Here is a 26,669-nt window from a genome sequence, read left to right on the forward strand (position 1 = left end):
ATATGAACGAAAACGCTAGTAAGAGTTCCCCGTGACTTCCTACTCAATGCATCAGCCTCTATGTTGGCCTTACCCGGATGGTACTGTAACTCAAAGTCACAGTCCTCCATGAACTCGACCCATTTATACTATCTCAAGTTCAAATCCTTCTGAGAGAAGAGATACTTGAGACTCTTATGATCGGAGAAAACCTCAAACTTCTCCCTGTACAAATAGTGTCTCCACCCCTTCAGGGCAAAGATAACTGCTGCTAACTCTAAATCATGCGTTAGATATTTCAACTCATGAGTCTTTAATTATCGAGACCCATAAGCAACCACCTGCTCTGTCTACATCAAGACGCAACCCATACCTTCCTGCGAAGCATCACAAAAGATCACATAACCTAAACCACGTTCAGGAATGATCAAAACTAGAGCCAATGTTAACCTGACCTTCAACTCCTGAAAAGCAAACTCATATGCCTTGTTCCATACAAACTTGACCCCCTTGCGAGTAAGTCAAGTCATTGGTGCTGCTAGACGAGAGAAATCCTAAACAAATCTCCGGTAGTAGTTGACTAGGCCAAGGAAACTCCGAATCTCAAACACTGTCTTCGGACACTCCCAATCCATCACTGACTCAATCTTCAACGGATCCATTGTAACACCCCCCCTTGACACAACATATCCAAGGAACTTCACTTCTAGTAGCCAAAATTCATATTTCTCGAACTTATCGTACAACTGATTATCCCTAAAGATTTATAATACTATCCTCAAATGATACTCATGTTATTTCATCAAAGCTGAGTATACGAGAATGTTATCAACAAAAACCACAACAAACTGATCAAGATGGTCACTGAATATACGGTTCATCAAGTCCATGAAAGCTGCTGGAGCATTGGTCATGGCATCACTAGAAACTTGTAATGGCCATACCGTATACGGAAAATGGTCTTGGATATATCCTCACCCTTAACCATTAACTGATAGTAACCCGATCTCAAATCAATCTTCAAAAAACAAGTGGCTCCCTTCAACTGATCAAACAAGTCATCAATCCTAGGCAAAGGATACCTGTTCTTGATCGTAGCGTGGTTCAGCTTGTAATAATCGATGCAAAGTCTTAAAGACCCATCCTTCTTCTTCACAAAAAAAACCGGTGCTTCCCAGGGCGAAGCACTATGACGAATAAAGCCCTTAGTTTTCAAATCATCCAATTCAGCTTTCAACTCATCAAGCTCTGCCGGTGCCATACGATACGGTGCCATAGAGATATGTGCAGTGCCGGGAATGACATCAATGGCAAAAATAACTTCCCGAAGAGGAGGAAGCTCTGTTAACTCCTCTAGAAAGACATCCTGAAAATCGTCTACAACTATCGAAAAAATACGGCCCAAGCTACTGTCCTCCTCAACCAGTAGGCTAGCCAAGTACGACCTGTGGCGACTCCAGTCACCAATACTAAAAACAATCACCGGGTAGGAATTGCTCTGATCTCCCACGAAATGAAAACAATTTCCTTCGGGAGTACAAACAGTCACCCTCACATGGAAGTAATCGATCGTAACATGAAAGAAGGATAACCAATCCATCCCGAGAATGACGTCAAAGCCCGTCATGTCAAAAATAACAAAATCTAACTCTAAGGTCCGCCCAGCTATCTCGATAGCACAACCCCGACAAACACGGTCTAAAAACACTAGACCCCTACTGGTGTGTCAACATAAAGGAAACCATCCTGCAGTGTGACTTCCAGCCCCAAGGAATGTACAAATAATGCAGATATGAATGAATGCGACACACCCGTGTCAACAAGAACTCTAGCCCACGAACTAAAAACTGGAAAGATACCTCAAACCGTAGAAATCCCTGCAGAGGTATCGGCCTATGGCAATGCGTAGACTCGTCCCTGAGCCCCTGACTGCTGAGAAATGCCCTGGTGACCTGACTGATGTTCGGAAGCAGTAGGCGTAGAGCCTCAACCGGATATGAACCAACTGGTGGCACCACTAACTGCGATGCCTGAGGCACCCTGAAACCTGACTGCACAACTGCTGATTGTGCTAGTGTGGCCTGTGAACTTATGCCACTTTGTGTCCCGCCTTACAATTTCGGACACTCTCCTGAAGTGACCTGGTTGCTTGCAATAATGACAAGCTCTGCGAACCCCCTTCATCAAAGCTGTAAGCTTGCTAGCCTGAGACTGACTGGCGTATGGCTAAAGCTATGGACAGCGAGGCTTGACATGCCCCGGGCTAACCCCGAAGATACTAGAACTGTAGGTACAGACCGAGCCTGTTGTGACTATCCTTGAGTACGTGAACTGTCCTCGGTCTTAGTCTTCTTCCATTGACTCCTAACAGATACTGATGAAGTCTCTCCACGAGACTGCTTATATGAACCCTTGATCCTGAGCTGATCTCGGTCCTCTGCCTCAACCAACAAAGCACTACCTCCCCATAGATCCTTAAATCCAATACTGAAATCTTTGGCCTAATATCAACATGTAACCCATCCTGAAACTTCCTCGCCTTGAGCTCATCGGTAGCAACCATTTCCGGTGCATAGCGGGAAAGAGAAGTGAAGCGTGTCTCATACTCAGTGACACTCATCCTACCCTAATAGAGACCTGTGAACTGCAATCTCATGTCCTGCCTCATAGCCCTCAGAAAAAATGGTTGAAGAACAATGTCCTGAACTCATCCCATGTCATCACCTCCACATTGTGGATATTGGTTATGGACCTCCACCAGATATCTGCATCCCCCATAAACATAGAGGAGTCAAAGAGATCCTCAATCAATCCGTAGGTACTGCCATGCTATTAAGCTTGCGTACCATGAGATCAAGCCATGCCTCAGAAGCAAGCAGATCTATACTCCCTGCAAATTGGTTGATCTTAACCCTCTGTAACTTCATGAAGTAGTCCAATGCCTCATTAGCAACTGGTGTCGGTGCTGGTACTGGTATAAGAATCTGCATCCCTGCCATATACTGATGAAACATTTGCTGAATGGACTCTGACATCCCTAGAGCCACTCTCTGTGTAATCTTCTCCTCATAATTCGGCGCTCATTGTGGATTAGGATCAACGCCACGAGGTCGAGCCCTGGGCCTCCCTGGACCTCGTGCGAGCTTGGTGTCTACAACCTGCTCATCCACTCGACGTGACAAGAAGACTCTCCGCAAGTCAAAACCATGACACTACACATATAAGGAACAAGGTCAATAACAATGCAAGTCGTTAAGACCTAAGGTAACTCACGTCGTGAATGCACGAAACAAGTAGCACTTAATAAAAGCACAAAATGCATGCAACATACAGTCATGCTAAAATATACAAGCATATATAACATGTTAATGCCAGACAAGCACAAACACATGCTAAGGCCTACAAGCATATACAACATGTTACAACAATTAAGGTAAATTCCTAAACATACTGCCACGTAAGCATATAAACATGTTATTAAATCGAAACATGTTATCAAGGAACACATAAACATATCAAAGCAAGTCAACAAAAACATGATATGCACCTAAAACCCATCGTCCTAAGGTTTTCAAACCTAGTAGCTCTGATATAACCTGTGGAGGCCCTAGTTTTTCAAGCCAGTACATCCTGTGATGAACTGAAGATTGACCTGATAACGGATCCAGATGCGGAAGTAAGAAATAAAACAACGGTCTCCCAAGGCACAACACACCTCTAAGACACTTTAATGACCTTCCATGCGGTCGTGGAACTCAATGAGAACTAACACGGAAGCAAAAGATCAGAAATATGAAAAATAAGCCCCATGGGGCAAAATAGTCATTTTACAAAAATATGGATTCGGGTGCTACCGAGCACACCGCTACAAAAACAATGAAAAACTAATCATGATGGACTCAAGAATCGCATGATTCGAAGTTCGGACGAAGGAGAAAGGTCAAAAACAAAAACAATGTTGCGACGGCCTGACGAGGGTCATGACAACTAGAGTGCTGCCGACCAACTGCTACTGCAACTAAAAGGAAAAACGGGCTTCTAAACGGACTTTTGTTGAAAAACTCAAAGAAGAAACCCCCCCTAAAATTAAGTTTTCTACCCGGAAACATGAACGGAAACAAAAGAATACATTATGAAATACCCAGAATGCCCCCAAGAAAATCAGGTCAAGAGGGTAAAAATCCTTCCGAGCTGTTGCCAAAGGAAAGGAAATGGGGCTTTAGGAGGTTTTTAAATTGTCTAAATTGAAAATGCAATCTTAAAATACACCCACAAGACCCCCGAAAGTTTTGGATCGGTCGACACGTTTTTTTAAAAAATGTCGATGAATAGTACCAAGTACTAAAATTTCAAGTTTTAAAACATATTTGTAAACTTTAGAATTAATGGCATTGGCCTCATGTCATATATACCAAATAAGCATCCAAAAAGTGTACTTAGATACACATTACATATTTCTAGGCAAAAATAACATTTTATAACTAAAAGATGCTACATGCTAACACTTGCATGTTTTCCAAAATATATCAAAATACTTCAAGGTATCAAGGTAACTTAAGAATGTGATGCATCCCAAAACAAAGCTTTTTTACCTGCAAAATAGCCCAAACAACTAGGGTAAGTAATCAAGTTACTCGTAGGATGTGGTGCATACGCATACTCTATAGTTTTAAGTATAATGTGGACCAAACATAGACCATCACAAGGGTGCATTCCACCTAACGTCTATGTTTCCATAGTACTCTAAGGGATCATCTCAAGCTATACAAATGTTTGAAATGATAAACACATAGCATCCAAGTATACATAAACAAGTACACTAACCGCATTTAAACTAAGATTACTAAATCACAAGCTATAAGAAATCCATGATTTACAACTTGGAAGGTAATGCGAAATCAAATAATGGAAAGACTAGGATATGTAGCCACGAGACCATACAAGTTATTTTGGGTAACTATGACCCACAAGGTACAACCTAGTGCGCACTATGACTTAGGAGAATTCTTACCCTCCGTACTAGAGCCAAACCCTAGCCATCAAACATTTCATATCCTTACAGGCTTCCAAAAATCAACAAATTCATGACATTTATATAATCTCAATGCATGAAACTACCTACCAAGCACAAGTAGGGAGAAACTACACAAACCATGCCCTAAGGTTGCATGTCTAAAGTGGCAAGCTAATGACACTACACATTATGCTATATGAATTTAATATTAATGTAGGCCACAATTACTAACCATGCAATATAGTAATGTTCCTACAAGTAATTAAGAGTGCTACATATAAGATTTTCATACTAGACTTTTAATGAAATTTCCATTACTTAACACATAAGTGCAATTCCAAGATATTCATAATAAACCCTTAATTAAATCACAAGTATTAGACAAATCATTAAACAATAACCTACCTATACAATTTAATAGTCATATACATGCTTTAATTCACAAATCATAAGTCAAGCATATAAAATCTCTATTTACATGCAAGTACAAGAATTTAAAAGGTATGTAATCAATATATATTAAGCTCCAATATATATAAAACTCAAAGAGGATAAACATACAACCACCCCTACCTCAATAGAGAATTGAATCTCTATAATCCAAAGTAACCAAGCTTAAAATGGTAAACCAATCTAGGGTTTTGTAGCGGAGAGTGAGAAGAAGCTAAAGTACTCCAAGCTTCAGGTTCTAAGGTGAGTGGAAGGAGGCCAAAATGAAGTTTAAAGCTCTAAACTAAGCTTTGCTTCAATGGTGGCTAGGTTAGGGTTTAAGAGGAAAGAGATAAAATGAAATAAAAACACAAACCCTAAACTAAATGTGGTGGGATTCTCCACTTACTATGTTCTCTTGCGCTATCCCTCACACATACACTTGTCAGACTAAGTATAGTGCCTACACTTGTCACCATCCTAAGTAAACTTCCAAGACTTAATATTAAGTCTACACTTGTCAACCATCCATGCCAACAAGTGCTCCTATCCTAGGCTAACAAATGGGTGAATCTCCACCCTCCATGTGTCAAGAGATTAAACCTCCAAGTGGTTCCACCACAATGTCAACAAGTGGCTCAATGAGTGTATGACACTTGTCACATTTTTCAAAAATTGTAAAAAGGTCCTTTTTGAAAATATATTCCAAATAAAATTGTAAAATGATTCCTAAGACAAAAAATAATTACTTTACATAATAACACTAAAACCCTAAAAGTCAAGAATATTACCAAAAAGTTATGCATCCATGCCCTTTACAAGAAAAGTAAACATCTAGCATGCTTTTCTACAAAAGTAAAAATGTAGATATCATAGAAATTAAATATAATGGATGTATGAAAAGCCATAATCAAATCCGAGCACAAAAAGTGAGGTTATGCAAAGTAAAATGATAAACGAGAAAAAGGCGAAAAAGGGAAATTACCAAAAAAAAAAAAAAAAAAAAAAGAAATGAAGGAAAATGACCGGGTCATTACAGATATCCTTATCAAAGATAGATGAACAATAAGAGATATATGGCTATGGATATATATATATATATATATATATATATATATATATATATATATATATATATATATGATGCATGATATGTACAAGGAAAGTATGTATATTCACAGGAAAAACTGATTTATACATTAAACTGTGGATCCAAGCTTGGGTTTTCAGATACGCGACAGCTACTGAGAAAATTTAAAGGTTCAGTTAGAGAGAAAATAAGGTCAAGTATAACATGCAAATTACATACTATATTTTACTTGTGAAAATCAGACTAGTGAAGAAAAAACATTGGCTTCCCAGAAGTAGACATCAGTGTGATAGAGGGAAGTGAAGAGGATCCTCAAACTAACTTCCATTTTCTGGGGGGGTGCAACCTCCACTTCTTCAATCACTAGTGGCTTCCCAACTTCCCATGCCACCGCAGCTACAAAACATAAAACACATTTAGTCACACAAAAACACTAATAAATCAATCTATATATAACAATTTTTCATGAAAAAAAAAAAAAAAAAAAAAAGATTAACAAACACAAGAGAAATTAAATGAAAATACAACGAGTAAAAATTAAAACTCTCATTAAAAGAAGGGAAAAAAATCATAAAAACAAGTTGGGACCATCAACCAACAAATCCTAAGTACCAAATTAACCACTGTCTCTATTAGAAGTATAGGGTGAATCCCATACCATACCTATTTGAGTATCAACTTGATAAATATAATAGTGGATGAAAGTACAAACCTCAATTCGTGTCCTTCGAATGTAGGGCATCGAATAAGAGAGGGAGCTAGGGTTAGGGCTTGGAGAAAGGGGCGTATCTTCTCTGTTCTAACGCTGCACTGACCGTCGATTCAACCCTCAGTGGCTTCGGTAGAATGGTTGGGCTTGGAAAGAAAGAGGAATAACGGCTTAGACGGCCTGAGAGAAAGGGGGTGGCCAGCTTTATTTTCATCTCCTTACTCTACTTTCTTATCTTCTTCCTTCTCCGGCAACTTCTCCTCGGCAGCAGGCGGCGATGGAGCTTCCTCCTGCATTGCTGCCTCCGAATCGTGAACCAGATCGAGAAAGGGGTGGTCGGCTTTTGACATCTATGTTTGTGTTCTTTTGGTGGGCGAATGAAAATGTCTTGGTGGGAAACTTTTATTACTTATTTACGGGACAAAAAATGCACCTTGGATGTAAAATTCATTCTTTACTCTATATATTTTTTACGTAATGTTATCAATTTGGCGGGGGAGTGAAAATAAACTTTTATTGCTTATTTACTGGGCAAAAAAGGTGCCTTAGATGTGAAATTTATCCATAAGCTCTTTAATACACCGTAAAGGAACTTAAGTTCAATTTTTTCATTATTTCCTGGCGGGGGAGTGAAAATTACTTGGTGGTAAACTTTTATTGTTTATTTACGGGGCAAAAAAGGCGCCTTAGATGTGAAACTTATCCATGAGCTCTTTAATATACAGTAAAAGAACTTAAATTCATTTTTTCATTATTTCCTATGCATATTTTTTATGTAATTTTATTAATTCTGCCTATTCAATTGGGCGGGCAAGTTTTATTGCTTATTTATGGGGGAAAAAAAAAAAACCTTAAATGTGAAATTTTAGTGCTTTTATCAACGAGGAACATTTATCCCGTTAAGGATGTACAAATATGCCGTAAATATATCTAAATATTCACGGGCTCTTTAATACGCCGTAAAAATATTTTTCTATGACGATTCTATAAAATTCTCGTGAAAGCATGTCCTATAACGTAACAATTACGAGGATTCTTTTAAAAACTTCGTAAATGGTGGTAATCATGAGGCAAAATAAAGAAACCCCGTAAATACTATGTCGTAAAAGCCTACTTTTCTTGTAGTGTTTCATTTCACTTTCTATCAAAATTCGTAATTCTATCCAAATCTAATTTTTTTTCCTCCTTTCCTTCTTCCACGTTTCTATTGAATATATATTTAACTAATAGTTAAGCTAAAATAATTAACTAATAATTGTGAAAATTAATTTTTAAAAATAATTGTGAAAATTAATTTTTAAATAATTTAAAAATAATACAATAGTGCAAAAAAAAAAAAAAATCTTATGCACTTAGATTTGTGTTGCCCTACTCTCAAATAGTTTCATTTAAATAATATTATTAATATATTAAGATATCACTTTTATAATTTTTGCCTAAGGCCTCAAATATATTGAGCCACCCCTTAATTCCACCTTCAGTATGGCGCCATATGACATCTCCGGAATATCGCTCGAATAAACATAATGCATTCAAAATCTTTCCTGGTGTGCCATCCTGCCCAGTGAAGTACCCATCCATGAAAACTACATTTTCTAGCAGTCCCTCCTCAATGGCTAGAGTGACACTGCACAGAGACCGAATCCAAATTCACCAACATCAAACAATGTCTTCTAAATTGTGGGTGTTCGGCTAGCAGAAAAGCGCTAGTTCCGCTTTCCAGGTGAGTGGAAAGTAGGAGTGGATGTCGAGCGTGCCAGGAACTGCTGTCGTTCCAAAGTGAGTATCTGAACAATTATCCAGTAGGAAATTGTCGGGATCAGGCGATCGAATGAAGGATTGGAATTACCACCTTCAAGGGTTCTTTTTGCCTTGAAAAAGGACTTTCGGACTGAACAATGGCTAGTGGAAAAGAAAGCGGTATTGAAAGTGCAGGACTTAAAAGTAAAGTGCTGGAAAGTAGGAATAATAAGTGCAGGACTTGAATTAAACAAATTGAATGTAAAGATACATGAATGTAAAGATATTGAAGTGCTGTTTTGCTGTGTGATTTGAACGGGGTTTGCAAGTGAAGCCTAAGTGTTCTATTTATAGAGCTTTCCATGCATGCATTAACTAGGTGTGGCAACTTCAACAGCTTCCACGTGGAATGGTTCCGGACTGCCACATGTCCAATGATTCCTCAACGGTTGTAACTTCTTCCATCTTATCCATCTTCTGTTGTAGACTTCAACCACGTCCTCTCTAGTCTTCAACGAATTTGTGTCATGGGTAGTTTCAGAATGAATTCCCACGTGCTCTCTTCATGACTTGGCAAGTGTCCCATGATTTTATTCTTCTTCCTCACGTCAACAACTCCTTTCCTTAACTTCAGACACGATTTCATCAACTACTACCCTGTCACCCATGACCCTTGATAACTTCCCTTAGTTAGTGGTAGTTTCCTTATAGGTTTCCACCACTTTCAACCGATATATTCCTATTTAGCCAAGTGTCCCATGACTCCTAGTAGTCTTTCACTTCTGCTAGAACCTTCCTTTCATCGCGTCGTGGTTTCTGACTTCTGATAAAACTCCTCATTGTGCATAACTTCCATCTTGAGACTTTCCTTCTGAAGTTTGGAGTTCATGGTGCCATGACCTCTTTAATTTTAGCAATGCCTCCATCATGGGTAGTTTCCCAGAGTATATTTATACACATCTATATTTCTCCAACTTACCTCCCTTTCTTCTGTAGACCACGGTTTCGTTGATTTTAGGCTGAACCTTCTATATTATTTTCATGGCATCATGGTCACCGAGTTTACATCGTGGGTTATGGTTATTGCTCACTTCCTTAATTTTAGCAACTTCTCTTCAACCTTGACTTCCTATGGATTTAGACCTCATGGCTTCATGGACTCCCTTTTCACGGTGATTCCTTCATCGTGGGTTTAAGCCTAATATATATATATATATAAAGAAATAAATTAAATCCCACGTCTTGCTAAATTTTAGCAACAAAAGTTGACTTGGCTGAACCATTGTTGAAATCTCCTAAAAATAAGGAGAAAGTTGCCTCCACGTCCCCATGACTTAGTCAACTTTTATTTAAATAGAAAATACCCATCTAATTGGTATCCTACTAAAATAGGATCTTCCAAATAAATTCAACTTTAACAAAATTAATCCATCGTGACAAGTTTAATAAAGCTCGCCATGTGTCGATAAATTATTGGTTGGCTAACTTTAGCCTTTTTATAAGATTGTACTCATGATAATAACTCCACGCCATTTTCTTTTCCTTTTAGGACATTATATCCTAAATTTGGTAAGTCCTAAAGGGACTCGCCACTTGTCTTTTAATTTCCCATAATTTAAATATTCCAAGGTGGAATATTTATTAATATTGTAGTCTAACATGGCAAGTTCCATTGGAACTTGCCACGTACCTCTTTTCTATTTTTAAGGAACCACATTAACAATTCCATGTCACACCCTCTTTTCCTTAGACAATTAGAACATTAAATCAATATGGTAAGCTTTGTCAAAACTCGCCACTTGTCTCTTTTCCATTGGGTAAAATAATGGAATAAACATATGCCCCCCAAATTCTATGCCTTATAGAACAACTTGAAAATAAGGCGTTGGATTTGATTTCCACCATCTGAATACCATCATGGTCGCTTGATTTTCCAACCCTAACCCCAACTAATTTCTCGACTTCCATCATATTAATTTCCTTTAATCACCAATCTCCTAGATGCCGTGTGCCCCTAAAAGACCTATTCGCTGCTTCCCATGAAAATCTCTTTACTTTCCTTCTTTGAATTTCAAAGTTCCAACTGAAACCCTTCCAATAGTACCCTTAGGTTTTTAGACACTCAAGATAATCATTAAAAGGAAACACGTGGCTGCTCCCCCTGTATTTTCTGAGAATATCCTCTCCAATCACTGATTTTCGTCTCTTCAAGGAGATCCTAACCATTTATGGCATAGAGCCTTCAACCTTCTCAATCCTCATTATTTCCTTTTCTTTTGAAAGTCCTCCTCTAACTACCCCTCCTTAAAAGGCGTCCTTGGACTTTGAAAGATTTCACCGTAAACGAATAAAATCTTCCACGTGTTATTTGGCTGGTCTTTTAATTCTACCCATGTTAATCTTTCCAGCCACCAAACACATTCCATCTCCCAATAAACCTCTCATCCATTTATGGCATTACACCATCCGGCTTCCAAAACCTTTTAAGACTTCCTTTTGAATTTTGAAAACCCAACCACCTATCCTAGGAAAACGTCCTCAGCCTTTACTTCTTTCCCTATCGTTTCTATATATATATTCCCTCCATCCTTATCATTTGCCACCAACTCTCCTTCTATCATCTTTCCTCCTTCTGAAACCCTAAAGGACATCTCTATCCACGAAAAAAAATTATAAACCATGGCTCCCAAGAAACCTTCCAAACCAACTACTAGCTCATCCCTGCCAGCTCCTTCTATTCAAACCAAAACCAAAATTCGAAGCCATAGTCACCAAGTTCAAGTACTCTTGAAGTCTCTAAACCCTGCTAGGCTTCATCTTAAAACTCAGATTCACTTCAAAGACGACTCAGTTAGATTGGGTCCAGCCTTTGCCAATGTGGCCCCTTCTGAATTAGCCAAATTCTACCCTTCTAGTAAGTCTCCACTTCCTTTCGATTCAGAGTTCCCTCCTATTTCAAAGAAAGGGAAAAAAGTAAAACCCTCATTCAGCATAAGAAACTGGCCAATATATCGTTCATCCTGGTCTTTATGGGTGAGTCATCTTTCCAAGGACGAAAAAATTTCTTCACAGTGGAAGAAATAGGGCATCTATGACATTATCCAAATCAGTAAGTCCTTCATAACACTTGATCCGACCCTCCTCTTTCTAGCCCTTTTCTTTTGGTCTTCAACCACCAATTCTCTGCATCTTAAATGTGGAATGATGTCCCCCACTTTGAGAGATATTTGTTGCATCACAGGTCTTAAGCCTCATGGAGATGACGTAAGTGCCACCCTCTTTGTTGAACAATTCCTCTTTCCAACCAAGACCACTGGAAGTAAGAAGTTTATCTCCTCCCATCTCTCTTTTATTTAATACTGTAAGTAAACTGGCCCAGTTCTAGAAGATAAGCACATTGCTTTCCTGATTTGTTGGCTTCCTGGCCACTTGCTATGCGTTCCATCTAGCCAGGTTACAAAAGACTTTGTTCAAGTGGCGGTTTCCCTAGCCAGAAATGAAGACTTAGCATTAGCTCCCCTTGTACTTTCTCATTTATACAGAGGTCTTCACGATCTCCTTAGTTCCAAGTTTTCAAGGTTCCAAGGCCCCTTCTGGTTGTTCCAAATATAGCTTAAAGTGTACTTCCAAAATAGAACTTCACCCCTAGTCACTCCAACTGGAAAATCCTTTCTGTGCCATTCTTTGGCAACCGCAGATCCCTCTCCTTTCAGCTTTGCTAAAAACTTTGAATATTTCTACAATCAATGTGAGACTGGAATTGACGAGTTCTTTGATCCATTCACTGCCATTGGTCGCATGCCATCATGGTTGGTTCCATCTCCTGGAGTGTCCACCAAGAAACATTCTGTAGATTGGAAAAATATTTGGGCCAACTTCCTTATTGCTCGTGACCTCCATTACAACACTGCTCAACCTACTTTGAAGAATAGTTTCTATGGCATTGAGTTCTACAACCCAGCCCAACTAGCAAGGCAAATGGGCTTTACCCAAATGATTCCTTTGCCACTTTGCAAATCTTACAACAGATTCTTTGACCAACGTGTTCATCTTACAGATACTGAACAATTTGCAGCGATTGACTAAGCCTACACTGCAGAAAGTGCAGCTTTTAAATTTCAAAGGCCATACTAGCAAGCCTCAATCAACCAATGAATTCAATGTATGGTGGTCAACTTATATCTCCTCCACCCGAACCAAGAATCATAAGGCTGTCTGTGATTCCATACTGGCATCTTTCAAGCCTCTATCTCCAGGTATTAATGTATTTACTATAAATTTCATTCCATTTTGAAATCCATCAACCTTCCATATACTGAGACTTGGTTAATTTCAGATGAAGAAGAGGAAATACTTGAAGAAAGTGAAGAGGAAGAAAGTAGAGAGAAAACCACCACAATGGCTAGTAAAATTGAGGGTATAGCTGAAAGTGGTGATGTAAGTATTGAAAGTCTTTCCTCGAGTGATGATGAAGAGGAGGAAAAAGAAGTGGAAGAAGAAGAGCAGGATGCTTTATACAAGGCAAAGGGAAAAGAAAAAACCTCTCAGGTATTTCAATGTGGCCGAACTTAATCGTTCCATATTCTAGACCTTACTTATACTTCCTCTTGCAGGGACTGGCCATTGTCAAAAAGGAATTTCAAGCCCAACTATCCTCTTCTGATGAAGATTCTTCTGATGGTGAAGTTGGCATTTCCAAAGGGTGAACCACTACTCAACATTCCAGCAAAGCCTTAAAAATGTGTAGCCCTTCCAGAAAAGTTATTGGAAAGGCTAAAAGGAAAATCATGCCTGAACTGGAAAAAACAGAAGAGTTAAACAAACCGGAGACTCCCCAAAACACAAGAAACCAAAGTCATCCAAAGAAATTATTTTGGTAAGTCTCAATCTCTATCCTTCTCCATCTCATTACTTTATACTTTAAAATGTTTATAACTTTAACTTGACCAATAGGGCTCTACTATGGGACACAATTTCATGAATATCCACCCGGATCAACAAGTTGCACAAGGAGAGGATTTGGCCCTTCAAGCTTCAATTATGAAGAGTTTGACCATCAAGAATGAGAAAAGTCTGCCCATTCCAACTTCCACTATTGGAATATCCATTCCTTCTGGAACTGGTGGAACTTCTACTGGTCATACTCCTTCCATCCCAGAGGCAAGTCTTCATTCCTTTACACTTCGCCTCCTTTCTTTCTTTCTATCTAATAGAAACTTGTTTCCATTTCAGGTAACTCCTTCCTTATCTACCTCAACCTCCTTTATGATGCAGAGGAGAGCCTTTCCAGCCTTAGCTGATCTTTACAAAGTGATCAAGGCCACCAAATCTTCCAGTACTTCTACTTCAAGTGTAAGTGTTCTCACACTTCCAGGACCTTCAGATGCTGCTATCATGGTGGCTAAAGAAAAATTGATGTCTTATCTTGCCCACGATGTGGATGATGTAGTCTCTTTCCACTCAAGTCTAGCCAATACTATTGTGACCCTCAAGAAATATTCTGAATTTCTTGAGTCTATCCAGGCTTCTTTGACCAAGCTGCAACACCAACTCCAATTCATTGTTGCCCATATGAGCTCCAGTACTTCTATAGTTTCTGAGTATGAAAAGGAAGCCAAGCTCAGAAATAAAGCTCTTGAGGATTTTAAACTCTCCTTAGAATCCTACCCAGAAATCAAGGATCGGGCTAAAAAGCTTATGATCAAGAAAGAAGAACTGAATGAAGAACTGGCCAAAGTTCAAAGGGAATTAGAATAAGTGGAATGTGAAGAACTTGAATTGGACCAAACAGCTAATGCCCTTGTCAATGCATCCGAACCTTTAAGGAAAGAATAGGAAAAGTCATTTGAAGCCTTTCCTAAATTTGAGGATGCAAAGGCTAAAGCAGTGGTTGTTCTTGAAGAAGCAAGGAAAATTTGGAATGAACTTGGAAGTGTTCTTGCCTCTATCTGATCTCATGTGTTTCTCTTTGTGGTTTTATCGCGTGGTTGTTTTTGGAAAACTTGTGGATAGGAAATAAGTAATGGGTACTTTTGCATGGCCAATCCTAGGTTTAGGAAGCCATTTTTGAGTTTTGTAATGAAATCCCGTATCTAATGAGATAATGTTCTATTTCCAAACCCTTTGCATGTGCCTCTTTCACAATTTATATGGAAAATAAATTTCTAAGTCACTGAAACTGGAAAAATTTCTTCACATATATTTACAATAAGGCATAGCTATATACTTGGCTTTCCATAACAAAGGAAATTCAAAGAAATAAAAGAAATTGCCACAATGGAAATGCATGTATATACAAGCAAGGTAAACAATTTCCAGTATGATCAAAACCTAGAATACGTAGCGTAGTCAGTTCCTCAATGAAGTCTTCCATACTTAGGCAATCAGTTGATCTTAGAAATTTAACTAAGTCAGCTTCATAACTTTAGCCAATGTACGTTTCCAAGTACTTAGCCATTTACTGGAATGAATCATTCATTTTGACTTAGCTACCAGAATGACCAAAGTCTGGTCAACATTCCTCCTTTCTAACTTTCTGGAAACTTAGAAAGGAGTGGTAACAACCACATTATGTGGCCGGTTGAATGAGTGTTGCTTTCCAATCTTCATAGATGGAAGGCTGGTACTCTTTCAAGTACACACCATTCACAGGATGCCTATGAGAGCCTCCATCTATATCCATCAATCTATAAGGCCCTTTTCCAAGGACTCGTTCCACCAAGTAAGGACCTTCCCAATTAGGAGTCCATTTTCCATACTCCAAACTTTTAACTCCAAGTGGAAATTTGACCTGCCATACCAAGTCTCCTTCTACAACTGTCTTTGCTTTGACCTTCTTGTTGTATGCCCGCACGACTTTCTTCTTTTGAGCAATAATATGATCTAGAGCATTGAGACGAACTTCATCAAGGTCTTCTAATTCTGTTAACATGGCATGGTTGTAATATGCTGGAGTTAGCCTATTTTGGAAAGCCACCCTTGCAGACCTGATAGTCATTTCCATTAGAAGGACAGCATCATGTCCATATGTAAGCACATATGGTATGACGCCTGTACTTGACCTTTCTAAATTTATGTAGGCCCAAAGAGCTTCAGAAAGCAAGTGACGCCACTCCCTTGGATGATCCTCATTCATCTTTTCAACGATGTTGAGAATTACTTTGTTGGAAGCTTCTGCCTGTCCATTTGCCTGGGCAAAATATGGAGTGGAACTGATCACTTGTACACCACACTGAGCACAATAATCCAAGACTTTGCTTCCAATAAAGGATAGACCTCTATCAGTGGTGATAGTCTCTGGAATTCCAAACCTATGTATAATGTGCTTCTTGATAAAATCAATCACCGTTAACTGCTCACAAGTCTTTAGTGGAATGGCTTCCACCCACTTTGTGAAATAATCTATTGCCACCACTATGTGAGTATGGCCATCTAAAGATGGAGGCCTTAGCTTTCCAATAAAGTCCAAAGCCCACCCTCTAAATGGCCATATTTTTACTATCAACTACATATTAATAGCTGGAACTCTTTAAATCGGGCCATGTTCTTGACATGCAGTACAAGTCTTAGCAAACTCTATCCAATCTTTCAATATGCCTTTCCAATAATAACCATACCTTCTAAGGAGCTACCTCATCTTGATTCTAGCTTGATGTGCTCCGCATATTCCAAGGTGTGTTTCCACTATTACCCTCATGGATTCATCATTTCCAAGGCATCTTAACAAAAGTCCATCTTCTTTACTCTTCTTATAGAGGTCCCCATCAATCAGAATGTAATGTGGCACCAAAAGCTGAATTCTCTTGTCCACTTTGGAGCTAGGCTCCTGCAAGAATTGGATAATTGGTGTTCTCCAATCATCGAAATCTAATCCATCTATATCAATATTGAAAACCTCCCATGGCTTATTGACAGGTTTGACTCTTTCTGGCTCCTCAGATTGGAAATGACTTGCCATCTCATACCGTAACTCTACCGAAGGAAGAGTTCTTCTTTTAACTGTGATCAGAGCTTCTTCCACACCCGGTGGGACTTTCACTCGAGAGGCTAATTGTGCTAGATCATCAGCCTCTGAATTTAAATGTCTAGGCCAATATTTGAGTTGGAAATCATCAAATTGGCAAAGTAACTCTAAGGCCAAAAAGTGGAAAGGCCTCAAATGCCAGTTAAGATATCTATATACTTCAAAGAGTTGGCTAAGTATCAAGTTGGAATCTCCAATAATCTAGACGTTCTCCACCTTTAGCTCTAGCAGAATCTCCAGCCCAATAATTAGCGCCTCGTACTCAGCTTGGTTGTTTGTACACTTGAAATCCAAGAAGAAAGAAAATTTGGTTTTCCTTCCTTTCAGAAAAATGATAACTATTCCAGCTCCACCTCCATCATGAGTGCTTAATCCATCAAACATGAGAGTCCAAGGTGTATAGTCAAGGTAGAGATTATCCACCTCATCATATATTTCTGAATCTATCTTAGTGGATGGATGATCTGCTATAAATTCTGCTACCGCCCTTCCTTTGACTACCTTTTGTGGAATATACTTGAAGGAAAACTCCATTAAGGTCAATGACCACTTTCCAATACGTCCAGTGATCAAAGGCCTTGAAAGCATGTACTTAACCAAATCTGTTTGAGAAATGATATATACGGCCACTAGCAATATATAGGTTCTTAACTTCATAGCTACATAGTATAAAGAAAGGCACAACATTGGAGGGTTGGCCAGGTAGCTTTTCAAACCTTCAAAGGCTTGCTAGTGCTGTTTTGTCCACTTGAATTTCTCAGCGCCCTTCAATTTCAGCAAAGGGGAGAAAGCATAAGTCTTTCCAACATAGTTGGCAATGAACCTCCTTAAATATCCAACCCAGCCGAGGAATCGCTGCAACTCTTTCTTAGTGGCCGGTGGCTTTGCTTCAATAATTGCCTTTGCTTTATTTTGATCTATCTCAATACCCCTTTGGTGGACCAGGAAACCTAGGAAATTTCCAACTGAAACCCCAAAAGCACACTTCGAAGGATTCATCTTCAACTTGTGCTGCCTCATCCTTTCAAAAGCCATTTTCAAATTGTGGAGATGTTGATCTTTAGTCGAGGACTTGATGACCACATCATCAATGTAGACTTCCAAGAAATGTCGAATCATGTCATGGAATATGGTATTCATGGCTCTTTGATATGTTACTCCGGTATTCTTCAACCCAAATGGCATGACAACCCATTCAAAGGTTCCAATGGAACCTAGACATCTGAAGGTTGTCTTGGCAATATCTTCCTCTGCAATATAAATCTAGTTGCACTCAGAATGTCCATCCATGAATGAAAGAATTTCATTCTTGGAAGCAGAATCTACTAACTGGTCAGTAACAAGCATGGGATACTCATCTTTTGGAGTTACAAGATTGATATTTCGGAAATCCACACATACCCTTAGCTTGCCATTCTTCTTAATAACTGGAACTATATTGGAAATCCAGTCAACATACCTGGCGGTTCTTATAAAACCAGCCTTGTGTAGCCTTTCTATCTCTTCTTTGACCTTTAGAACAACTTCTTGGGACATCCTTCTTGGAGGCTGCTTGAAAGGCTTAAAACCTTCCTTAATTGGCAACTTATGTTCTACTAGCTCTCTGGAAAGTCCTGGCATTTCCTTATATGTCCATGCAAAGCAATCTTTGTATTTTTCAAGTAAAGAAATCAATTCATCTCTAAAGATTAGTTCCAAAAGCTTACTGATGTAGGTAGGCCGAGGGTCCTGTTTTATTCCAAAATTAACTTCCAAAAGTGGATTTGTACTTCAGCCTTGAGATCATCCAGCTTCACTGGTGCTGCCTTCAAGTCTGTCAGTTGGATAGCATCTAACTTGTCTTCAGCATCTTCCATAATTTCCAACACATTAGTCGAAAATGAAGTACCAGCGGCTGCAGCCCTTTCCAACCGTAATTCTGCTAGATATGCTTTCAACCTGGCAAGGCAGCAATTAACCGCCTGGCCAAGTATTCTATCTCCTTTGGGTTTCTCTTCCATAGAAACTTTTATTTGAGATGTATTGCTGAACACCGGCCTTGGGTAGAATTGTTGACCTTGATGTTCCTTGGAAAAGTTTTCTTATATCATCTTCAGTTAGATTTCTCCTCATGGTGGCCTTCTTTGGGCAGCCTTTGCTATCCATTCCAATAAATTTGATTGGAACGAATTCATCACTATATAGCTCGGCATCTGCATGGTAGACCCTTGCCATGAATGGCTGGTTATCAGCTTCCACCACTTTCACCTCATTTCCATCCCAAAATATTAGCATTTGATGGAGCGAAGATGGAATGCAAAAATTTGGGTGAATCCATTCGCGGCCTAAAAGCAAATTATAAGCCGCTGTAGACTCAATAACAAAGAAGGCTGTGATAGAAGTTCTATCTCCCACCGTTAGTTCCAACGGTAGGATTCCTTGCGTCTTCACTATTCTTCCCGTGAATCCACTAATGGACACATCTGTTGGAATGATATCTTTAGGAGACTTTCCAAGCATGCGCATGACATTGACTGGAACAACATTCAATACCGAACCATTGTCCACCAGAACTCTTGCCACGGACTTTCCTTCCACTAGCACTTTGATGTACAAAGGTTTGAGCTGCTGAGTCATGCCATATGGTGGCTTTTCTAACACAATTTTGTTTGGCCTCGTGGGGCTGTTCTCTTCAATCACAACCCCCTTTAATTTCTAGAGATGCTCAGCTTCATCTTCAAAGACCTCCTCTATATGAATACCATTATTTGGTTCTATAATGGTTGGACCAAAACTAGATTGTCTAAGACTTTCCATGGGAGGACTTGTATCTACCACATCTTCTTTCATTAAATTGGGCTGATCTGGTTGTGGCTCAAAAAACAAAGGAAGAACCACTACCATATTGCAAGTAAATTCACCTAGAAGGCTCCCAAAACAGGTTTTCTTGCTGCTACTGGAACTGTTGGGAATTTCCAAATCTTTGTCGGAGGATTGTCTATAGTTAAGGAATTTCTAGCCTCTAAATCAAGATCAAGCAAATCATCAGGATCTCTCTCTCTTCCTCTAACTGGAAGCTCTGATAAGTCTGACAACTTAGTAGTCTTCTTTGGCCAGCTGGACCAACCATGGTCTTTCTCCCATAACCTTCTTCTATCAGCCCTCTTCCTTTGCTGCCTTCGCTTTTGTGTGCGAGTCATATAAGAGTCATCATGAATGGGAAACTTGGGATGATCAAGCCTTTTCCATCCCTTATCTTGATAGGTAGGAGGTCTAACTATTCTTAGTCGGAGATGCTCACTCCTCCTTCTAACCCATACTTCCGAGGCCATTTTTGGCCTAGAATGCCTGTCAACTTCAGAACCTCTGTCTTGCCATCTACTACTTCTAAACTTTCTGCGAGGACGAGAACCTGGCTGAAAGGAAATTCTATTCCTTTCCACACTCTTTGGAAGGATTTCAGATTTCCACTCTGCTACCTTCCTTTCTGGATGAACACAGCTTTCCTTCTCTGTAATGGTTACAATAACTGTGTTTTCCATTTTTTGGAAAGCTAGCCGGTTATGAACTTTCCTTTTCTGACCCCAATCACTATTGGAGGGCTTTTCATTCTACTTCTCTTTTGGAAAGTCTTTACGGCAACCTTCATTCTGAACTTTACACTTGGGGCAACAACCTTGTTGGATTAAAGCAATCTGGGCCTCTCGGAGTTGCCTCTCTAACTCAGCTACTGTCGTCTCCATAGATGTTGCCTCCTTTGGAATTTCCAACTTTCCACTGGTCACTAGATTTACCAAGTGCACCTTCTTTTTGGAATGCTCCGGAGCCATAGAAGCAACGTTTGTTGCAACAACCATTGGGAAAGGATTTCCATCAACACCCATGACTTCTGATTTTTCTGGAAACTTCAAACGGCCATCTTCGATTGCCTTTTGCACAATGTTATGGAAGATAACACAATTATTAGTGGAATGCTTCCACGAATTGTGGAACTTCCAATACTCCTTCTCGGCCATTTCTAAAGCCGACGGCATCTTATGGCCCGCTGTGAAAATCAGTTGCTTGTTAGCCATGAGCAAATTAAAGATTTGCTCGGCTTTAGAAATGTCAAAAAAGTAACTTCTGGAAGAGTCTGCCCCCTTCCACTTGGAACCAGAGGCGGCCTGCAAGTTGGCCATGGCTGATTTTGGTTTTGCCATAGCCTCACAAGTGTAAGCCTTCTTTATATTGAGCTCGGCTACATTGACTTCAAACTCCCTTTCATTTTCAGTGGTATACACCTCATAGTTAGGATCACAATAATAGGTGCCCTTAGAAGAATTCTTCATATCTTGCTCCTCACGAAGGAGCTCTTCATACATAGCCACTTTGCCGGCCAAGTCAAACAAGTCATCAAATTGTACACCTTCAAACTTCTTGCAAAGTTCAAATTCTAGGCCATTCACAGCCATCTTCACATATTCTTCTGGTGGCAAAGACAAATTACATTTGAACTTGGCCTGCCTAAATCTGGAAAGGAAGCTCATCACGGACTCTCCAGGTAGTTGATGAAGTCTGGAAAGGTCTGCCATGGACACTTCAAGCTCAGCTCTATAGAACTGAGTATGGAATAAATCCTCAAATTGCTGCCAACTTTGAATGGAGTTGGCTGGCAAGTTGGAATACCACCGGAAAGCATATCCCATCAGTGTGTTTGGAAACAAGCGTATCTTCAGCCATGGATTGGCTGCTGCTCCTCCACATTGGACAATGAACCTACTGATATATTCTAAGGTAAACTGTTCGCCCTCTCCATTGAACGTTGCAAACTCTGGAATTCTGAAATTCCTTAAAAATTCAACTTCATTAATGAACTCTAGATAGGGTTTTTTGTAAGTTGGCCTTCCACCCCTTCGAGTTAGGCCAAATTCCTGTTGAAAGAATTCTACAAATTGGCCTCTATCAAGCGCAATAGGTTGTAGAGGGTTGTTGTCTGGCCAACCTTGAGGTTGATTGGCCACTTGATGCCCCCCACCCGCCATAAGCAAGGGGTTGGCATCTGCATAATTGTTCCTACCACGATTCCTTCCTCTTTGGTCAAGAAGTGGCTCCCTTGGAAAAGGTTGCCCCCCAACCGCCATAAGAATAACCATAGGTGGTGGCCTTGCAGGAACAGGTGCAGCTGGCTGAATGTTCACAAGTGGAACATTCTGTTGTGCTTGAGGGATGTGGCATGGCCATGGTTGGCCAGGCTGATCATGCCAAGTCTGCTGTGGAAATGCCATAGGTGGAGGATTCTGAACTTGCTGAATGGTTGGCATGGGCGCAGCTTGTGGAACAGTCATTTGTGCCATTGGAAAGGACTGCACCTGTTACTGAGTTGGAGGGAGTGGACCTGCATATTGCTGAGAGGAACTCCCTTCAACAAACGTGGCTGGCCTATTAGCTCGGAAGGCTGACTGTTGAAACCCTTCAGAGTTGTTTCGCCGAGGGGCCAAACCTTGGTTTAAGCTTCCAAGGGTTCGTTCCAACATGGACTCAAACCTACGAGAGATTTGGTCCACCATTTCTGCTAAATTCCGCTCTTGAGAAATAACAGCTTTAGATTGGTCTTGAGCAATTCTGGCTAAGTCTTAAGCGACTTTAGCTTGGTCTTGCGCAAACCTATCTTGTTGCATTGCCATCATGTGTATGTTGTCTATGATAGGTCCATTTGTCATTATTTGAGCAAAATTTTCCACCATATCATTTTTATCAGGTGCAAATCGTGAACTTTCCATTGGAAGTTCACTGACTTTCATCTCTTCTAGTTCGGTAGCGACTTGGATAGACTTGCCTTGCCTTCTTCCATCGGCCATTGAACAATCTGTCTAGATGTCCTACCTGGCATGCCAAGAATGTTTGGCTCACGAAAAAGCACTAGTTTCGCTTTCCAGGTGAGTAGAAAGTAGGAGTAGATGTCGGGCGTGCCAGGAACTGCTGTCGTTCCAAAGTGAGTATTCGAACAACTATCCAGTAGGAATTTGCAGGGATCAGGCGATTGAATGAAGGACTGGAATTACCACCTTCAAGGGTTCTTTTTGCCTTGAAAAATGACTTTCGGACTAACCTATGGCTAGTGGAAAAGAAAGCGGTATTGAAAGTGCAGGACTTCAAAGTAGAGTGCTGGAAAGTAGGAATAATAAGTGCAGCACTTGAATTAAACATATTGAAGGTGCATTACATGAATGTAAAGATACATAAATGTAAAGATATTGAAGTGCTGTTTTGCTGTGTGATTTGAACAGGGTTTGTAAGTGAAGCCTAAGTGTTCTATTTATAGAGCTCTCCATGCATGCATTAACTAGGTGTGGCAACTTCAGCAGCTTCCACATGGAATGATTCCGGACAGCCACATGTCCCACGATTCCTCAACGGTTGTAACTTCTTCCATCTTATCCATCTTCTGTTGTAGACTTCAACCACATCCTCTCTAGTCTTTAACGAATTTGCGCCATGGGTAGTTTCAGAATGAATTCCCACGTACTCTCTTCGTGACTTGGCAAGTGTCCCATGATTTTATTCTTCTTCCTCACGTCGTCAACTCCTTTCTTTAACTTCAAACACGATTTCATCAACTGCTGCCCTGTCACCCATGACCCTTGATAACTTCCCTTGGTTAATGGTAGTCTCCTTATAGGTTTCCACCACTTTCAACCGATATATTCTTGTTTAGCCAAGTGTCCCATGACTTCTAGCAGTCTTTCACTTCTGCTAGAACCTTCCTTTCATGGCATCGTGGTTTTTGACTTTTGATAAAACTCCTCATCGTGCATAACTTCCATCTTGAGACTTTCCTTCTAAAGTTTGGAGTTCATGGTGCCGTGACCTCCTTAATTTTAGTAACTCCTCCATCATGGATAGTTTCCCAGAGTATATTTGTACACATCTATATTTCTCTAACCAACCTCCATTTCTTCTATAGACCACGGTTTCCTTGATTTTAGGCTGAACCTTCCATATTATTTTCATTGCGTCATGGTCACCGAGTTTACATCGTGGGTTATGGTTGTTGCTCACTTCCTTAATTTTAGCAACTTCTCTTCAACCTTGACTTCCTCTGGATTTAGACCTCATGGCTTCATGACTCCCTTTTCACGGTGATTCCTTCATGGGTTTAAGTCTAATATATATATATATATATATATATATATATATAAAGAAATAAATTAAATCCCACGTCTTGCTAAATTTTAGCAACAAAAGTTGACTTGGCTGAACCATTGTTAAAATCTCCTAAAAATAAGGAGAAAGTTGCCTCCACATCCCCATGACTTAGTCAACTTTTATTTAAATGGAAAATACCCATCTAATTGGTATCCTACTAAAATAGGATCTTCCAAATAAATTCAACTTTAACAAAATTAATCCATCGTGGCAAGTTTAATAAAGCTCGCCATGTGTCGATAAATTATTGGTTGGCTGACTTTAGCCTTTTTATGAGATTGTACTCATGATAATAACTCCACGCCATTTTCTTTTCCTTTTAGGACATTATATCCTAAATTTGGTAAGTCCTAAAGGGACTCGCCACTTGTCTTTTAATTTCCCATAATTTAAATATTCCAAGGTGGAATATTTATCAATATTGTAGTACCTCTTTTCTATTTAAGGAACCACATTAACAATTCCATGTCACACCCTCTTTTCCTTAGACAAGTAGAACATTAAATCAATATGGTAAGCTTTGTCAAAACTCACCACTTGTCTCTTTTCCATGGGGTAAAATAATGGAATAAATAGTGGGCAGTACCATTCTTCTGTTGGATCCATGTACGGCACAAAGAGCTCTGACACAAACCCTTTATAGAGAACTCGATGATATTCATCCTTGTCGAGGTCATAGATTGATGCCAAGGATATTACTGGACCTGCTCGCATGTCGAATGATAGATGGAAATCTCAGTTAGCCCACCTAATTGTAGTGACAAATTTAGATATGTTATTCATTAACTGTGTGAATCAAATTTGCATTTGATGTTAGACTTCTAAATTGTGACTAATGCATGGTTGTCCAATATCTTTTGTTGAACGAGAAGAATTTTGTGGGTTTCACTGTACCACATCCAATTAACGAGTTGGATGATGACACGAATGTAGACAGTGTTCCAAAAAAAGAATAATGATTTAGAGTCTGAAAGTCGGCCAACTTTGATTGATTTATGTGAGTGAGGACTGACATCATCATGATATCCTTAATATTCTCTCAGCCTATACTCACATAAAATTGGTCCAATCTTAGACTCCCTATCATTTACTCACGAAAAAAAAAAATGTCAAAGTTGGTTTTCCCAAAATTAAAATTCGGTACATAAATTCATTAAGATCTCAACACGATATTAGTTCATCCAAAAATTAGGAATATATCCATAGAGTTGGGGATAAAAGTTAGTTCACCCAAAACTAGGATTACAGCCCTTAGAATCATTAAGATCTCAACACGATGAAGAGTAAACAAATAGAATGATTAACATCTACCCTCCACTATACTTCCATAGAATTAGAGTCCCATAACAAGTGTGAAAATACCAATGTACGTAAAAAAAAAAATTAGGGACTTCTATTAGACAGTCAATATCATGGTTCTTGTGACTATCCATCTTACCTTCTGCTTGCAATACTGTTATCCCCTTTAAACGTGGAAGGCGGCTTCTGCTTCGATTCTCTGTAGTCTGTTCCATCTGCCTTCCGTACAGGCACCATCGATCTGTCACTGTAATCCTTGATTTTCATCTCATCAAGATAAAAAATCACTGTTATACCCTCAATAGGCCTCATGTACAGATTAACAGTCCCATCCAAGTAATAACACATAACTTTGATCACCCTATTACTTTCTCTCTTTTCTCCATACCACCCTATAGTGAAACTCCCACACACAACTTCCTCTTACTTAAGCCCTCTCTTGCCAATTGAGTCTATAAATGACGCATATGTTAGTGGCAACTGGACTGCAGCTACTTGTTCTTCAAAGTTGAGCACAGGGTGACCATGTCCATGATAGACTCGATCGGATACGATCAAACCAGACGGTAAGTGCACCACAATTTCATGAGTTTTATGGATGATACGGGCGATAATGAAGGCTCGGCGAGGTGGGTTTTGGGTGGCTTGGTTTGACAGCCATGTGAGGATGGTGGGTTTATGTGGTTCATCTAAGCCTACATAGTGGAAGGTCAGGTTGTGGTGTGGACTGGGTCTGGACCGGTGTACTATGGTTCGGACTTGATTGAGCTCTGTTGGAGTGAGTGGGTCAAGTGGATGGTGTTGCTGGGTCAAGATAAAGGAGAAGATTGAGTAGAGGAAGAGGAAGAGGAAGAGGAAGAAGAGACACACGAGATTTGAAGCTATAGATACACATGGCTTTGGGTGGAAAATGAGAGGTTTTTATATTTCCCTAAAATGCAAAAACACTCACACACCACAAAAATGTATATGGGTAAGATAAGTTTATATCACCAATGGAGGGCTTCGGCTCAATGGCATAATCTCACATCGTCAACATGTTGAACACCCGCAAATAAAAGCGTACCTTTGTTTTACCATGTAAAAACATAAAAATAAAAAATTTGTATGTGGTTTGATATTTTGGAAGAGATTTTAATGTTAGTAGAATTTTTTTATCGATTTGACAAAGCATTTATTGAAGCTCTTTTATTAATGAAATAATTATTTTGCCTTTATAGCT

General features: G+C 39.6%; 1 protein-coding gene across 5 annotated transcripts; it reads right to left on the reverse strand.

Annotated features, from left to right (window-relative positions):
- Positions 1 to 4,354: 4,354 nt before the first annotated feature.
- LOC132295510 (amine oxidase [copper-containing] alpha 3, peroxisomal-like) lies at positions 4,355 to 26,371 on the reverse strand. Of its 5 annotated transcripts, XR_009478519.1 has the most exons (4): positions 25,587 to 26,371; positions 24,683 to 24,852; positions 6,732 to 6,908; positions 4,355 to 4,571 (listed from the first exon to the last, which is right to left on the reverse strand). XR_009478519.1 is itself a non-coding variant. In XM_059793808.1 (3 exons), the coding sequence occupies exons 1-3, from the start codon at positions 25,660 to 25,662 to the stop codon at positions 6,876 to 6,878; spliced, it is 279 nt and encodes a 92-aa protein (XP_059649791.1). In that variant the 5' UTR covers positions 25,663 to 26,367; the 3' UTR covers positions 6,578 to 6,875. The 5 variants fall into 5 exon arrangements, 3 of the variants coding, with proteins under 3 accessions (XP_059649791.1, XP_059649803.1, XP_059649796.1); XR_009478520.1 differs by lacking the exon at positions 4,355 to 4,571 and having other exon boundaries at positions 6,578 to 6,908; positions 24,683 to 24,896; positions 25,587 to 26,368; XM_059793808.1 differs by lacking the exon at positions 4,355 to 4,571 and having other exon boundaries at positions 6,578 to 6,908; positions 25,587 to 26,367.
- Positions 26,372 to 26,669: the final 298 nt, after the last annotated feature.

The sequence above is a fragment of the Cornus florida genome, unplaced genomic scaffold (genome assembly GCF_030987335.1).
Source record: "Cornus florida cultivar Cherokee Brave unplaced genomic scaffold, ASM3098733v1 CherokeeBrave_3.0.0_Hap2_Chr01, whole genome shotgun sequence".
Classification (NCBI taxonomy): domain Eukaryota; kingdom Viridiplantae; phylum Streptophyta; class Magnoliopsida; order Cornales; family Cornaceae; genus Cornus; species Cornus florida.